This window comes from Tetrao urogallus (genome assembly GCF_951394365.1).
Source record: "Tetrao urogallus genome assembly, chromosome: 9".
NCBI lineage: Eukaryota > Metazoa > Chordata > Aves > Galliformes > Phasianidae > Tetrao > Tetrao urogallus.
In genome coordinates this window covers 4,004,796-4,020,777 of record NC_136822.1, presented here as the reverse complement: position 1 = coordinate 4,020,777, position 15,982 = coordinate 4,004,796, and the positions used below count along the sequence as shown (strand labels likewise).

Below are 15,982 nucleotides of genomic sequence, written 5' to 3'. Positions count from 1 at the left end.
ACCATACCCCCAGCCAGCGCTGAGCAAATGGAGCAGCTTGAATTGCAGCTCATCCATAACCAATCTCAAGACCACAGCAGTTAATTGTCACTTCAGGTACCTATCAGAGGTGAATTCATCTTGCAAGATACACATCTCGCTTGTGACCACTACATGCTGTTCTGCATGATGCATGCCATCTTCACTTTGAGCTGTTTTCTAATCTCAGGTAATCTTTAGATCCCATCATACCGAAGACCTGGATCCAAACAACTGATAGCTCTAACAACAAAGTCATCATAAGCAAGTACTGACACTGTGACACTGGGCAGTTTTTCTGGGTCAGAAAGGAGAAAGACCACAGAAGTCCACAAAAACAAACCCTTACTGCTACCCTCAAAGGCAATGATTCCAAAGCCAACCAAACAAAAGCAGTTACAGTTCACTCCAGTAAATACAGCCACTCACAACATGCCCAAACTTGAGGTATATTGGAGCCAGCAGGATAATTTCCTTCCAGGATAAAGCAAGACTTGGATCAGTAGTCACAGACAAGTAGCACCAGATAGGAAAGCTCCTGCATTTTGAAGGACACCCCATTTTACTTCAAAAAGGCAAAGCCTGTCAGAATGAGAACAGTGTGCTGTACTAATTAGAAAGGACTAATTGCCTTCAACTAGGTTCAGCTTTCAGAAACCCTGGAAAGAAGAAAAGCTGCACACATGCAGGACTCAACCAAATCCAGCTGCCTGTACTTGCAGACTAGAGTCTCCTAAAATGTCACAGTCGCTATGGAGCCTGTCAGGGCAATGCTCCCAAAACAGGCAGTTGCACAGACACACCAGGTTATGGGTGCTTTACTCAGAAGATGGCACAAAAGGCAATTTTTCACGTTTCGTATTGCACTAAGGTGCAACCTGTCTCCTGGCACAGCCTACAATAGATGTGGAGAATGGTGGAGAACTGAAGGTTATCCCATACGTAATTTTGTGTTATGGAATTTGAAAGTCATTGACGCTCGGTCAGTGCGTCACTACACATTTTCCTGGAGCATCTTGTTTAGTCCTCTTTATATTCAATCAAAGTAACCTGGGAATGGAATGGATATTTGAGTTAATGAAGGCAGCAGGATGATATATAAAGTCTCAGGAAGCGGTTCTGCAGGGAGACAGGCAACCCACCTTGCCTTCATACCAACTTCACCCCAGCACCAACCACCAACCTGCAAGCTTAACACACAGGGCAATGCGAGGGACCAAGCTTTCACATTAGATGTAATAGAAAAACATTCTTTACTCTGCAAGTGTCTTTACAAATATATATTTATATATTTAAGCCCGTTTCAGGCCATAAAAGCCCATAAAAAACAACCAGTACCTTTTCAACAAGAGAAACTGTGATCCAGAAGTCTGAGGTGAAAGACTCCCAACACAAGGGCTGCTTTGGCACTTCTCTGAAGGCCTCTATTTAGCACATAAAACCATCTTAAAAATGACATCAGCCTTTTATCTGCAAGGGAGGGGCACCATTTTTAACCCCTATCCCCTCCCATTTACTACTCTCCGAATGAGGTAAACTGGAATCACTTTTACATCACCACTTACTGCTTTAAAAAGGGAATATTGCATCCTGAAGACCAGCTTTTCCAAAACACATTCATGAATGGGTTTAAAACAAAAAACAAAAAAGAGATGCCGCTTGTGGATCCAACCACAGTGTGCTGTTGTCTCAAAATAGAAGTAGTTGATACTAAAAAGCTATTCCAGATACATACAAAGTACAAACACTAGAGCTGGTCAGAAAGATTCAGTTTCAATATTTTTTAGAAGCAGGGAATTTTTTCTGTAGTGTTTCTTCTTTTTTTTTTTTTTGCATTAATTCCCCCACCCTCACTTCTCTACCAGTTCCATCTGCCCTTCAAAAAAATCACGTGTCTGTTGTAAGAGTGCAAAGTTCATCCAAACCTTGTGTTCAAGTTCACTATCACTACACTTTAAAAATCCTGCTGGCAAATAAAAAGGTCTCAATTTAACTTAGCAAAAGTGATATCTAGAAAATATTCAACATCAAGAGGTCTTACAAAAAAACTTCAGACTACTAAAGCATTCTAAGGCACGGTGTTTTGGAAGAAGTGCTTTCTCCCTTTAGTGTTGCTTTATACACATCACGTGTGCGAGTCCGAGTGATGCATGGAGCTGCAAATGTATGCCATGCCTTCTTCCCAATTGGTGAACTGAATCTTTTCCTGCAGTTTCAGACATAGGCTCCCAATGCTGCATGAAATTCAGTTAGACATTGCACCAGCTGCTGAAACTTGGGTCTTTCTTCAGGATCTAGGGCCCAACAGCAGGCCATCACAGCAAATCTGAAAGACAAAGACAAACGGAAGACATGAGAGCGCACTCCTGACAAACAATCCCAAGCCTGAAAACAAAAAATGATGTTTGGCACTAGAAAGCAAAAAAGAATTCTGCCTTTTCTGATACGTTATGCTGACTCACTCCTTCAGAAGACTGACACCCTGAATGGCCAATAAATGTACTATGACTGGAGGTGTAGGTTTGATTTGGGATACGTCAGAGGCAATTCAGGAGGAACCAATACATAATTCACTGGAAATTGCTAAAGCATTTCTGTGATAGGTTTGCAGGAAGGGCATTTGGAAGAAAATGAGAGGCAAGAGGTGATGCCTGTGTTGCCTTCTTCCATTCCATTAAGATCACGATTAAACATTGCAAGTGCTGCTGTTTGAGCTCCACTACACAGAGCGTTTCTATCTTCAGCCTTGCCAAGAGAACTGAAACTTCCTCTGCCTATAAAACCAGCGGCTTCTTACTGCAGCCCCCCAAAAAACTAAGCAGAAAGCCTCTAGCCTCTTGACCTCCCTCCTCTCATCTTGCTGATTAACACCATCTCATCAGCGTGTCAGAATAAGGAAGAGAGCTGGGTGGGAATTAAGGGAAACTCAACAACAAAAAATTTTAGTTTGCATTCCTCAAGGCAGGTCATTGTAAAGCTACACAAATACACAACAATCAGCATACAGGCAGATAAACAGGCAAGGAGGAGGAGGTCCTGGTCGCTTCATTGATATGGTTGGCTTAAAATGCTGGTTCCAACAGAGACATTTTACCCTGTCTCCAAAAATGTGCACTTACAGTTCATCAGGACAGTTGATTGGCTGAGCTATTCTATAGCCATCCTTTAAATATGCAGCCATCTCAAAGGGGTCGATATCGACGTAGGGAGTCTGTCCCAAAGTCATCAGTTCCCACAGTGTTACTCCAAAGGCCCACTGAAAAGGGAGCACGCAGAACACTTAACAAACCTAAGGAACGTTATCAGTAGATTTTGAGCATAGGCTCAGAAGTACAGCTCCTGGGAAAACAAGGATTTTATCTAAGCAGGCCTGGCACCTGGATCAGCATTCAACACAGCATTCAGCCTCTCCTACTAAGAGGAGCTTATGAGATAACTAAATATGACAAATAAAAATAATTGAACAATCAAACATAAGCATAGTACAAATAAAACAGTTTACAACTTGGTATCAAGAGACCAAAGAAAAACAGAATATTCTGATACTGCACACTGAAGATTTGCAGCTGAGGTTACAAGTGCCAAGAGCATAACGATTGCTTTTAAAAGAGGCAGAACTGCCTTTTCTTCCAGCCTTAACATCTTCTTTGCTTTAATGAAAAGAAGGCTTTGGTCAGAGGATTTCTAAATTGAGGGATGATGCCAGTGGACACTGATGAGAAGCCCTGAGCTAGAGAATGGCAAGCGCACAGATCTGGCCTGGCTCTGAACTATTAGCAGTGGAGGAAGACATGGGAGGATGCCTTTATTTGCAGTTAAGAAGGCTGACAAGCAGAACGCTGCAACTACAATAAAAAGCAATTCAAGCAAAACTATTTTGAGAATATAGCTACTTCTAAATCTATAAAGGAAGCACATGTGAATGACAAAAAAAATGGAGTCTCACGCTCACTACAGAGAGGAAATTAAAGTTCAACAGGAATTATATTTTGATTTTATATGCTTTGGCTGACAAGTACAACTGCTGGCAGAGGAAGAATGCATCAGAAAAGTTTCAAGCCAGGAAAGCTATTTTAAAGAAACGCATCCAAAAAATGCAAGCCCAGAACACACACTAACTGCATCTTAACAGACAACACCTAAAACTGTTTGCAACAGATTTCATCACCAATAAAGCTGCATGAAGTTGATATTTAGGACTGTTCCAAGTGAGAGGACAACAGCATGCTGGTTTTGAATTTACCTGGATACTTCACAGAGTACTTGGGACATTTTCTACACTCAGAAAAAAAAAAAATCTAACTTCACATACTGTAAAATTCACTAGCCATGCAGTAAAGTACAGAACCACATATTAGAAGCCAATTGTATTACGAAGACATAAAGGCAAATGGGAGTTTCATGTTAAAATACTGCAGAATACAAGCTGAATTGCACTAATTTTTCTGAAACAGTTATGAGACTGAGATGCCTTCTTCCTAGCAAAATTGTACTGACAGTGCTATATAAGCTTATTTCCAAGCCCATTTTTCACGAACAGCAAATGCTTTCACATTCCAGATTTCAAGAAGTGAGTAAGAAGAAATCAATGTTTCTGCTGATCTCATTTGGTATTACAAAAACATGCACTTATGGGCAATTTCCATTTCCTGATTTGTTTGGTGTAACAGAACTCCATACGAGTACAATGAGTACACAAGTATTTCTGGAGCACAGCCGACTCCTTTTTCTTTCAGTTTTTTTTTCGTTTATAAGGCTTGAGGACAGAGAGAATGGCAAAGAGGAGGAACATAACAGAGCTTTTCACAAGTTTCCTAACATAGCCACTTCTAAGTAGATGACAATGTCTGGATGCAGCCTCTCTAAGGACAGCATCCTTATCAAAGGAAACATCCCCTTAGAAGTAGTTCAGATAATTACTACTCAAATCAAAGGCTGATAATCTTCAAGGACAGCAGAACTGTCTGTTCTGATGTGCAGAATGCTGAGCAAGTATAGTACAAGGCCCCCCTGAATGCAGTGGCAAAGTTCAGGCAGTAAGGAAGAAAAGAGAAGGTGGATGTAAAACAAAGCTGCCTGAGAAATAGTGAGAATGCCTGGGTATGCAGCAATGGAGTCTGGAAAACCAAAGCTCAAACTGCATCACAAGGCCACTGATCCAGATAGTCTCAATGTTGCTGAAAGGCCACAGGAGCTGGGGAAGGCAGCTGATCACTGGACAAAAGGCATCTTCTTCAGGAGGTAAGGCACAGGGAACTACAGGCCAAGCTGCTGAACATCTGCACCTGCGATGGGCAGAGAGCACAATATGCAGGACACCACTGCACATGAAGCTTGAAAGTCACTGGGAACAGTCAGCATGGATTTACCAAGGGTAAACTGCAAGGTTAAGCTGACTGCTACTCAGCTAAGAGCACAGTGAACAGAGGGAGTGAGATGCATGCTCACCTTCAGCAAGGCCTCTGAAATCATCTTCTATAGCATCTTAAAGATAAATTAAGGAGATGTTCTCATTAATGCAACTGGACTTCTGGACACATTTTGCTGTGATTAGCAGTACTAGTCTAACTAGCAGCTGGTTATAAGCATCACTGCTCAGGAATCAATTCTGTTTCATCTCCATTAACAAGTTGTACCCTCAGGATGTTTGTAGATGATATCAAACTGGGCAGAGTCGCTAGGAGGCTGGAGGTCAAACCTTCTGCAAAGGAACCTCAAGGAACTGGAGAAATTGACTGAATCACAAAGTTCAAGACAAGCAAATGCAAAATCCAACTTCTGAGATGGAAAAACACATGACAGGCTGAGGCTGACTACACGGAAAGTAGCTTTGTAGAAGAGGACCAGGTGGTCTAAGTAAATAAGCTGAACGTATCAGCAGTGTGTTCCTGAAGCAAAAAGACAACTGCGTTCTACATCTCTAGCGTGAGAGTAGCCAGTGGCTCAAGGGAAGTTATTTTCCCCATCTTTTCCCTGCCTGCCAAGTTCTTTGTTCACCTTGGCGCTTCCCAGTACAAGAGAAAACGCTGACAATTTCATCTGGTGATCAGAATTTCAAAGCCAATCTCCCAGAGTTGAAAGCTTTCAAGAAACAGCTCCCATCAATCTTTTGTGAATCACAGCAGACATGAACCAATACAGGTTTCTCACTGAATTTAATTCTCTCTTCTGTTGATACTTCCAAATAGGACAGGGTGCAACAGACAATGGTGCCATGCAAGAAGCATCTGCTCAGCCTTCAAATGATCTATCCTGCACAGGAAATGGAGGAAACAGGAGCAGAGCTGCTGTTCGGGATAAATCACTGCTATCTTTTCTCATCCTCCAACTGCTGAAAAAAGTTTTACAGGGAAAAATTGTCAAAATAAATGCACACACTTAATTTACACGATTTTTTTTTTTTTTTTTCCAAAGAATAAAAGAACAAAATCAACTAACCAAACTTACCACATCACTAGCACTGGAAAATTCATTGTTAACCAGGCTTTCCAGAGCCATCCATCGAACAGGTCTGTTCTCATTATCTCCCAGGCAATGGTAGTCCATAGGAAATAAATCTCGAGATAGCGCATTGTCCGTGATCTTCACCTGAAGTGCATCATCAATGCTAATTTAAAAGAACAGAAGTATTTAAACAAACTTGGCACTACAGTTTCACAGCCCATACTTATGCTCTACCTTAATTCCACTGAGGAATACTGATTGCACTGGTAACATTTCAGGGTTAGCACTGCTCTAGACTCAGACACACTTTGTGGTTATCAAGTACTACTTAAGGAAGTGTTTATTCTGTGCCAGCATGTAAGCACTACAAGTCTTAGATTAAACAAAAGCAAACATTTGCAAATGCAGAAAAGTACAGCTAAAGCAAACAAACAACTCCATTAATTATTATTGCTCCCTTGGAGATCCACAATAGAATTAAATTATTTTAGCTATGATACCTCTGTACCAATGAAGAACTAAAGACTCAGGATAAACAAGATCTAGCAGTATCTTGTTAAAGCAACCGCAATCATCTGCGGCCTAAAGTCCTGCCCCTAATCAAGTGATTATTTGCTCTAATAAAATATTTATTCCCACAAACACTGCCTCAGCAAAAGATATGACTGACTGTTGTCAGAAGCTGAACACTGACTAAGCAAGACTTGTTTGTAATCAACAAGAGATGCCTTAATTAGCACAGAGGAGCCTTTAGCAGATTCTTAATGGCATAATCTTGCCTACTACCTTTCTGCCCCTCAGGGAGTGTGAATTAAGCTTTAAAAAAAGTCAAAGCTCAGTGTTCTCAAACACTTGACTTCAGAATACAAGCAAGACATTCATTCTGACATCTTGTGACAAAAACATGAATATTGCAGTTTTTTTTATTTTTAACCTAGCGTTTGCTGTCCTTCCATTTTGGTCTAACATTATTTTCATAAGAAAAAAATAAAAATAAATGTTCATTTTGTGTCTTTGCTGCTTCAGTGTCCCAGGTACCTTCTTATTTATCCCATATTTACGCATTTTCAGGTCTGTTTGTTGGCCTCAAGATTTACAGACTAGGAAATTTCCGTATGCAATCACTCCTAAGCGTGCAGATGAAGCTCAGAGAAATTCCTAGAAGATCTGCCTATAAACAAGTACAGAGGATACCTTTCCAGTGACTACCGAGCTCTGACTTGTGTAATCTGCACGGCCATTCTAATTGGGCCCAAGACACTTGAGAAGGAAAGTATTTCACCCCTTCACAAACCTGCCAAGAGCACTGCAGTCTTGGCTCCCTTCCTGATATTAGCACACACAGATCTGATACACTTCATACCAACTCCTCCCAGCTTTTCCCCACATGGAGATACTCTCAGGAATAAACCTTGGAAAGAAAGGAGTGGCAGATGACCAAAGCCCTTCATGGAATCCTGGCTACTGGCAATCTCATTTTTTTTTTCTACGTAAGAAGCCAAAGCTAGTCCAAATGTTCTTGTACTGAACAAGAGGTCAGTAGCTCAGCTCCTGCCTGCATTTGCCACGGAGAAGGAGTGCCAGATGTACTATGAGTTGAGTTATATTGACATCACTCAAGATCACGCATACAGCAACTAAAACAAAGCTGAACTTTGCCCTACAAGGGCAGGGAGTAAAGTTGTCAGAATGCTCAACCTTGCACAGGAATGACACAAGTAAAATAATTTGCTGCACCGAAATGAGAGGCTGTCACAAAGCAGCTTCCCTGGAGCACTACTTATGATGTTTGCCTTCTGGGCTATCGCTTCTTTAATACATTCATCAGAGAGAAAAAGTAGTAAGAACAGATGAAAAGAACCTGTAAGGAACTGTCAAAGTGAGCATCCTCACATTCTACAAGAGCCACAAAGGATTTTGCTAAGTGGGCTAAGTGGCATCAGTTCAGAAGCACAAGGGATGGCTACAGGGGTAGAAGCTTCTGCTTTCTCTGTCCAACAACATCTGGTGCAAAATCTGTCTATTAGCAAACTGCCAAAGAAGCTCCAGGTTACTATCAAAGCTTAAAGGAAGTCATTTAGGCTAGGTGAGCATTTGCAAAAAGTAAGGAAAATCAAAATCTAATGCAAATCTTCCAGAATAAGATGTTCTGCACTCTTAAAAACCAAGCACTCTGTTCCACCCTATACCAAGAAGAAAGTTACACTGACAGAACTACTTGCACAAAACAGGGGAAAAAAAAAGTGGTATGTTTTGAAGCAGAGATCAGGTTGGTTAAAGGAAATCCATCTTAGCCCTACTTATTGACATAACACTGTTTGCACAATGACTCTGTCTTGTTTGGTACTTACACACAGTTTCTAGCAGCCAGGTCTTTGTGAATGACCTCCCGTCTGGCCAAGTAACTCATTCCACAGGCAATCTGGATAGCCATATGTACAAGATCCTGCTGGGAAATTGCCTGCAGGAGCACAGAACAACAATCAATACACAACAGGCTAACTTTTAATTTGTAGTCTAAGGGCCCTTCCCTCTCTCTTAACCTTTAGCAGCCGATGATTTTCTAGAGCTGATTACACACTACCATCTGCTGAACAGACACTACCATCTTCTGAAAACTTATGAAGATTCTTTAACTTTTTAGCTTTTTTTCACCCCCCGGTTGACATGTCAGGGGCAAGCATTCCCAATTTGCAATTTTCCTCACTGCTACATAGCTTTTCCTTGGATTAGCAATGAACGCAGGCAAAAAATGGTCACTTGTACCTGCTCACCACACTTTCCCTTCCTTTTGTTTGGAAACCAGTGTCACAGTTACATAAAACTCTTGCATTACATTTATATCTTGGTTTCTCTCTTTCATTTCTACAGTATTTCTGAAGCTTCAGTGTGTAGGTAGATACAGCAGTTGCACTGGGTTAAAATAAAGCAAATACTAAGCTAAATTAAGAAGCCAATACATTACTGTTAACAGCTTTTTAATAAGAACTAGAAGAATACATTATTTCAGAGAACTCAAAAGTTTGTTTTTGTTACTTCCACAGATGCTCATCTTCAAATAAGTACAACACCAAACATCCCAGTTTTTGGTACAGCAGGAAGCAAGGCGATACCACTGAGAGGCAACTCCTATTTGACGTAATGCAGATTACAAATGCCATTTCTGAATTTTTGGAAAGGGACATTGCTGTGCTGAATAGAGATTTATAACCCAGATTAAGTAGCAAAGCAGGTAAGTCAGTGTTGGAAGATCCTAGCAGCTTATCACAATTTATTGATCTTGTCTGAGAGTTTCAAATTTGGCACATAACAGGGGCAAATGCTGCCCTCAGCAAATCAGAATTCATTTTGAATTCAATTTGAAGAGGCAAACCAAGGTGAAGTTGAAGAGAAGGAAAGATAAGGCAACCCCAGCAGGAGGGATAGTCTTAAAATACAGACAAATTCATGGCTGAACATTTGTCCAACTTTCTCTTATTCGTTAACACCAACTCCATTTTGGCTGTAAGGATGTTTTTAAAACTTTATGCTCATCTAAGAATTTTTTTCCTTTTCGCTGCTTGTGAAACACACACAGTAAGTTCTATGGAAAACATAGTAAGGAGTTATAAATGCTGAAGAGCACCAACAGCAGGAAAACAAACCAATCAAACAAACTATTATCAAAGTAAATAAGTACAATTGTTTTACTGTAAAGCAAACCCACAGCAGCACACGTCCAACATTTAACAGAACTGCTTTATGCTTATTATGAAACAATGAACTACCATGCATTTAGACATCATCTATTCTGCAAAAAACATTTCATTTAATCTGATATTTTTTTATGTACACAACTTTCTCCTGTGTATTGCAACTTGAACCCACTATCACATATCATTTCCTCTACTTTGTTAGATGTGTTGATATACCAGCTGCTACCCTGACCGAGACTTTAACTCAACTGTACAGTCTCTCAATAGCTATGATAAAGGCAGCCAAGAACGTTTTCCTTGTATGAATCAAAATTATTACATGCTAAGGACCTGCTTGTCAGTTCTTTCGTTGTCACAGGACAGGATGAATACTGCAGCAACTCCTTTTAAGGTACAGACAACAAACCAGGATTTCTGAGTAAAAGCTGAGTGGGCAGGAAGTGGCAGATTTCAGAGCTTACCTGAGGATTGTTGGCCTCTACCAGCTTGCACTGTCGCAAGAATAGTTTAAGGTTCCCCCAGTTCATGTATGGCAGCAGCACCATTGGTTTCTCTCCTTCTTCTATACAGACATGAGTGATAGGCAGCAGATTCCTGGAAGACAGGGACAGAAATCTCTTGTTTTACCAAGCTGTAACTTGACCTAAATCTTCTCAACACCTAAACATACTAACTGAAAGTAATTCAACATCAAGTAAAACCATTAGCTTTGTGTTACAGATTGCAGAGCACAAAGACTCCAAGTAACTGAAGACACTGGGGAGGATTTAAGAGGACAAAAAGCAGAAGATGTTATTGTGGAGCAGTGGCAGGAGATTTAGGGGTGTACCATGAATGCAGAAATAATTTAGAAGTTCTATCAGGGCTGTTTTTCTCCTCCTTCCAGATTGCATAACCTCCCCCTGCATTGTTTATAAACACCTTTCTGAGGTGTTCAACATAAGAAAAAACACAGAAACTTGAAACAAACTTTATATGGTTTAAAATTGCCATGAAACATTTTTAAGACACTATATTTTCTAGTGAAAACATAGTAGGAAGCTCCCAGTGAGGTTTGTTGTTGTTCGGAACTTGGAAAATTCACATTTTCATAACTCTGATAGTCAGGCATTACATCCATGAACTCTATACACATTTAACTCCATCTTCAGTAAGAGGTGCTAACAGCTTTTCTTCTGCATGATGTTTATCAAGGTGGGACATTTGAAGAGTTGTAAAAGGATAACACTCAATTTTGAATGGTGGGAGAGGAGTTATTTCACCTTGTTTTCATTTTAAAATACGTTTCCTCAATACACTGCTTTTCCTTTTGATACAATTCTGTCTTTTAGGCAAGGTCTTAACTATAATAACTCTTAGAAAGGCAGCTTCTAAACCCAGTGTGGCATTAACAGTTCCCTTTTAACTACTTTTTCGCTTCCTTCACATGATCAGTGAAAAGGACAAACTATTACTAGCCATGGGACCTGATGGTGAGTGTTGGTTTCTTCTTCCCTGCATCCTTGCTGGCAATGAAGCTCTTCAAGAACAATTTCAGCCTACTGCATCATGTATAAAATGCAAGAAATACAAGACAGACTGGTAAATTAGCAAAATCAACCTGTGTATATCCTTACTCTCCTCATTATCACAGAAACATCACATTTAACAACCAGCCTGTGCAAAAAGAGCAGTGTAAGCCACTTTGCTTCTGCAGTAACTGAAAATGAAAGGAATGTCTAACCACATGTCACTGCTCAGTCTGGCACACCAAAACCAAGACACAAGTATTGTCAGCTCACACAGGTGCTTCCAAACATAGCCTGGCTTACCTGTGATGAAGTCCTCTGAGTTTGCAACTTTCAGTCAGCATCATTGTCACCTGCACCTCTGAGGCTTGATCTAATGAAAAAAAAAAAAAAAAAAAAAAAAAGAACCACAGATATAATTTTGGAAACAAACCAATCTATTATCTGAAATTCAGTCCAGATTATAAGTCAGCTAAGGTCATGTGTGCACAAACAGATTTTGTTTACTTTTTTTTTAGTGCAGTTTAAAAACCCACACAAGCCAGCCAAGTTCTAGGGCATATTTCTGCTTAAACAAATGGGGTGAAGCTGAAAAGGAAAAAAAAAAAACACTCCAGGTGCTGACAGACTGTACTCTTGCTGCTTCCTGACAGCTTTTGGGCATGCATGAACTGCATGCATTGGCACGATAGATGAAATCCTGCACCCAGGGCCTGCACTGCTGAAAGGGGGGAACCCACCAGGTGCTTCACAAAAGCACACAAGACACTGATTTGCTACTGAATCACAATATGGGCTTCTGCAGTTTACTTTCACATCAATGGAGACCATTCATTTCTAGAGTCACTCACTCAATGCTCTCTACTTGAAACACTTGACTCTTGGTAACCCTAGAAACGTTTGCAGTTCTCTTCTTGACCTTTCCAAAGGAAAAAAAAAAAAAAAATCACTGCTGCCAGTTGGAATCAAAGCATCTCTGGTAACTCCAACAACCAGAACATCAACTAGACAGCAGCACTGTCTGCACTCCCTTTCCCCACAAACATTCTAGGGTCTATTTCTCTTTTTTTGCTGGCAAGGAGCAACAGGGAAGCGTAAAGTAATGCAATTGAGGGCTCTCGCAAACCCACCTCCCCTATATCTGGGTGCACTCCTAAGTCCTTCCTTCATGCTTCAACTAGCCTTCGTGTGCCTAGGCAGCAAGCTAGCACAGGAAAGCCAAAGCTTTCACCCAGTGAAAGCCAATCAGCTCTCTCTGCCGCATTAGGATGAATTTACATATCTCAGATGAGTCAAACCAACATCCTGCTGCCTTGAGAAAGAAAGAGAGTAGAGAGGAAGAGAGGACTCATCTACTCGTTATGGTCTTGCTTTCTTCCTCATACCAGCTATAATGCCTCGCTGGACCCTTTCCTAATTGAACTGTTACCCTGCAAAGAACAACATGACTCTTGTCCGAATGACAATGAGTGGTGCAAGCAGGCAGTGTAAATGAGCACAAGGTAGGGAAAGAAAGCACAAGGTCTAAAGGGAGCGTGTGGCCTCCCTGTCAAGAGGATGGCAACCTACTAGATGGGCTCTAACTGTAATAAAAAAACCCAACAACTTCCTAGATCTGCTGGAAGTGCAGGCAGCTTTGGGCACAACACAGTGCTTTTGATGAACCTAAGAAGGGCTCATCAGAAGAGAAATCACGTAACATGTGAGTTACAAAATATCAACAGGATTGAGATACTTTGCCTAAGCCAGGGAGAGAAAAGGTATCTTGAGACGAACTACTACAGAGGCTCTTCCACTGTGTTAGCTTGGGGGGAAATAAAAAGAAGGCATGCCTTCCTAGAAGCATCCAGATGCTCAAAAAGGAGGAGATTGGGAAACTGACATTACAAGTTCAGATACAGATCTTGGGCAGAACCACTGAACTCTAGCTATGCTTTGAAACCCCTAAGAAACATCAGCCTCCAAAGACCAAGACCACAAAATTCTGAAACATAAGGCTATAAGTGTCATTACATCAACAACAATTACGGCTTTGATGTATTATGAGATGTACAAAAATAGTGATTTCCTTCTATTCGATCATAAATATGTATGAGGGGTAGGGAATTAATAGGTTCTTGTGAGAAAGGAAGCCTCACATGGGCATTCCTTCAATATCTCTCAGCTGAAACCCATCAACTGCATGACAAAGAGAAGCTCCTACCTACTGTGCAGCAACAGAGCTCAACTGAAATCAGGGTTTTATATGTGACAAATTTCACATGAAGGAGACAGACTTCTGAGGGTTGTAAACAATTGAAAAGAAGCAAGATGCTACATGAAAATGAATTTATATAGCCTTGAATGGCTGAACCATCCAGGCACTATAAAGGGCAGGAACTAAAAAATAAAGGCACAAAAGCACATTATAAGAACCTGAAGGAACTGCCAACAGACTACTTGCATAAAGCTTCCATTTTAAATGCATGAACCGCTCACTCAAAAAGAGCATAGCCTCTTCATCCATGTATAGTGAAGGGCTGAAAGAGATTAATAGGTGCGAGGTTAGGTTGATGAACATGCTTGTATGCTCTGTGCTTGCTTAACTGGTTTGCTTTTAATTGCAAGATCCACCATGTAATAATTTGAAGAGCTAAATTGGAGATTACTTAAAACTGGCTTGGAAAAAAATCTACAGAACAAGTTAATCTGGTTTGGACAACACACCTCTTCACAGTAATGCTGTTACAGGCAATGTTGTCCTGCTGATGCCTTTCCCTTTCCATCACCAGGGTGTTTTTCAGCAGGTCATTGCTAGGCTTCATTGGTATTTTTCAGCTCAGAGGAACTACGCTGGAGCTGCTGAGCACCCAAAGGATGACTGACTCCAGTTCAAGTACATATGGAAATCTAAATCTTATCTCATGGAACAGTCCCAGAATCAGCATTGTGTTTTCTTATCAATACTATTTCCTTGTTTTCTGTATGGAAAAAAACTTCCACAACACCAACCAAACCAACACACAAAGAACAAACAATAGCGGTAGAACACTAATCCTTCTCTAACTTAGATCTATGCCAATATAGGAGAACCACACAGTATTATTATTGTGGCTTCATTAGATATAATTCAAAACAGAACATAAATCATCACTCTGAACATTTCTTTAAGTGGTTCCAGTCAAAAGGGGTCAAAAATAGAAAAAAAAAATTGAAGTAATGCTATTCCAACAGTCCCTATAGAAATGAAAATCAGTTTTACAGCCATTTTCTTCCGTTACACAACACAAAGTGCATTTAAACTCATTTATTAGATTACACCACTTCTGAACATCCAGCAGACAGGTCTTCAAATGACGAAGGTGAACATGCTAATCAAACATTCAGCTGTGGAGGAACTGATTGTCCGGGGAGTTTGACCATCCCACACTGAAAAGCCACACAAACAATTCAGACAACCCACAGCACTTCTGGCTCTGATATGGGAAACACGCAGTGCCAGGGCAGCACCAAAGACAGCCCTGACCAAGCAATTCCAGCTAGGTGAGGTGCAAGGAGGATTTGCTAAGGCAAATTCCACAGGTCTCCTTTTCTTGCCTAGGCCAGACTCTACTGAAAGCATCTCTCAAATATATAAGCATTACATGTAAGCATGCACATTTTAGTATTTTACTGTTTGTGTAGCCACACAAAACAAGACCTGTGGAATGATCTCACAAAAAGCACAAGAATGCCCTCAGGCTTTTGCAGCTTGTTTTCTTTCCACATGGGATCTGCAAAGGCTACTTGATCTAAACATAGTCACACACAGAACCAAACAGGAGAAGAGCTGGAGAAAAGAAAGGGAAACTTCCCACTGGTCCAGAAACCTCCTAAATTAGAGCAGTAACCCAAAGCTGCAACAAGAGGCCACGGTCTCCCATGTACTAAATTCACCATCAGCAGACAGCACTGGGTTTAAGCTGTACAGTGTAAAACAACAAGGCTTGTTGCACAACTTCTTCAAAGCCTTAAAAAAGCTAAACTACCCTTTGAGATATTGCTGCTACTTGGGATTAGGAATACCTCAGTACTCAGCAATTCATGCAGCTGCAGCCTGATGAACGTAAGCTGAGCTTTAGTCAGGTCGCTCCTGCTCAACCCTGACAAATCATCTATTTTCCTCCAAGCTGTTACACACCAATAGCTGAGTAATTGAAGAGCAGAACTGTGAGATAACATGAATTAGGGCAAAGATTTAAGAGCCAGGGGCGATTCAGCACTTCAATTAGAACCAAAAGAGCTCAATTTTTGGAAGGTGCTTAATAACAAGACCGCAAACTTCAAAACAGATGTAGG

At 40.8% G+C, this 15,982-nt stretch overlaps 1 protein-coding gene across 1 annotated transcript in view; it reads right to left on the bottom strand.

Annotated features, from left to right (window-relative positions):
* Positions 1-2,232: 2,232 nt before the first annotated feature.
* Positions 2,233-15,982, bottom strand: part of RYK (receptor like tyrosine kinase) — a gene marked incomplete at both ends in the record, with an annotated part of 49,934 nt that continues 36,184 nt past the window's right edge. Inside the window, 6 exons of the mRNA XM_079539593.1 lie at positions 2,233-2,344; positions 3,138-3,274; positions 6,466-6,625; positions 8,814-8,923; positions 10,619-10,751; positions 11,969-12,038. Of these exons, the coding sequence (XP_079395719.1) occupies positions 2,233-2,344; positions 3,138-3,274; positions 6,466-6,625; positions 8,814-8,923; positions 10,619-10,751; positions 11,969-12,038 (722 nt within the window). The remainder of the gene's footprint in view (positions 2,345-3,137; positions 3,275-6,465; positions 6,626-8,813; positions 8,924-10,618; positions 10,752-11,968; positions 12,039-15,982) is intronic.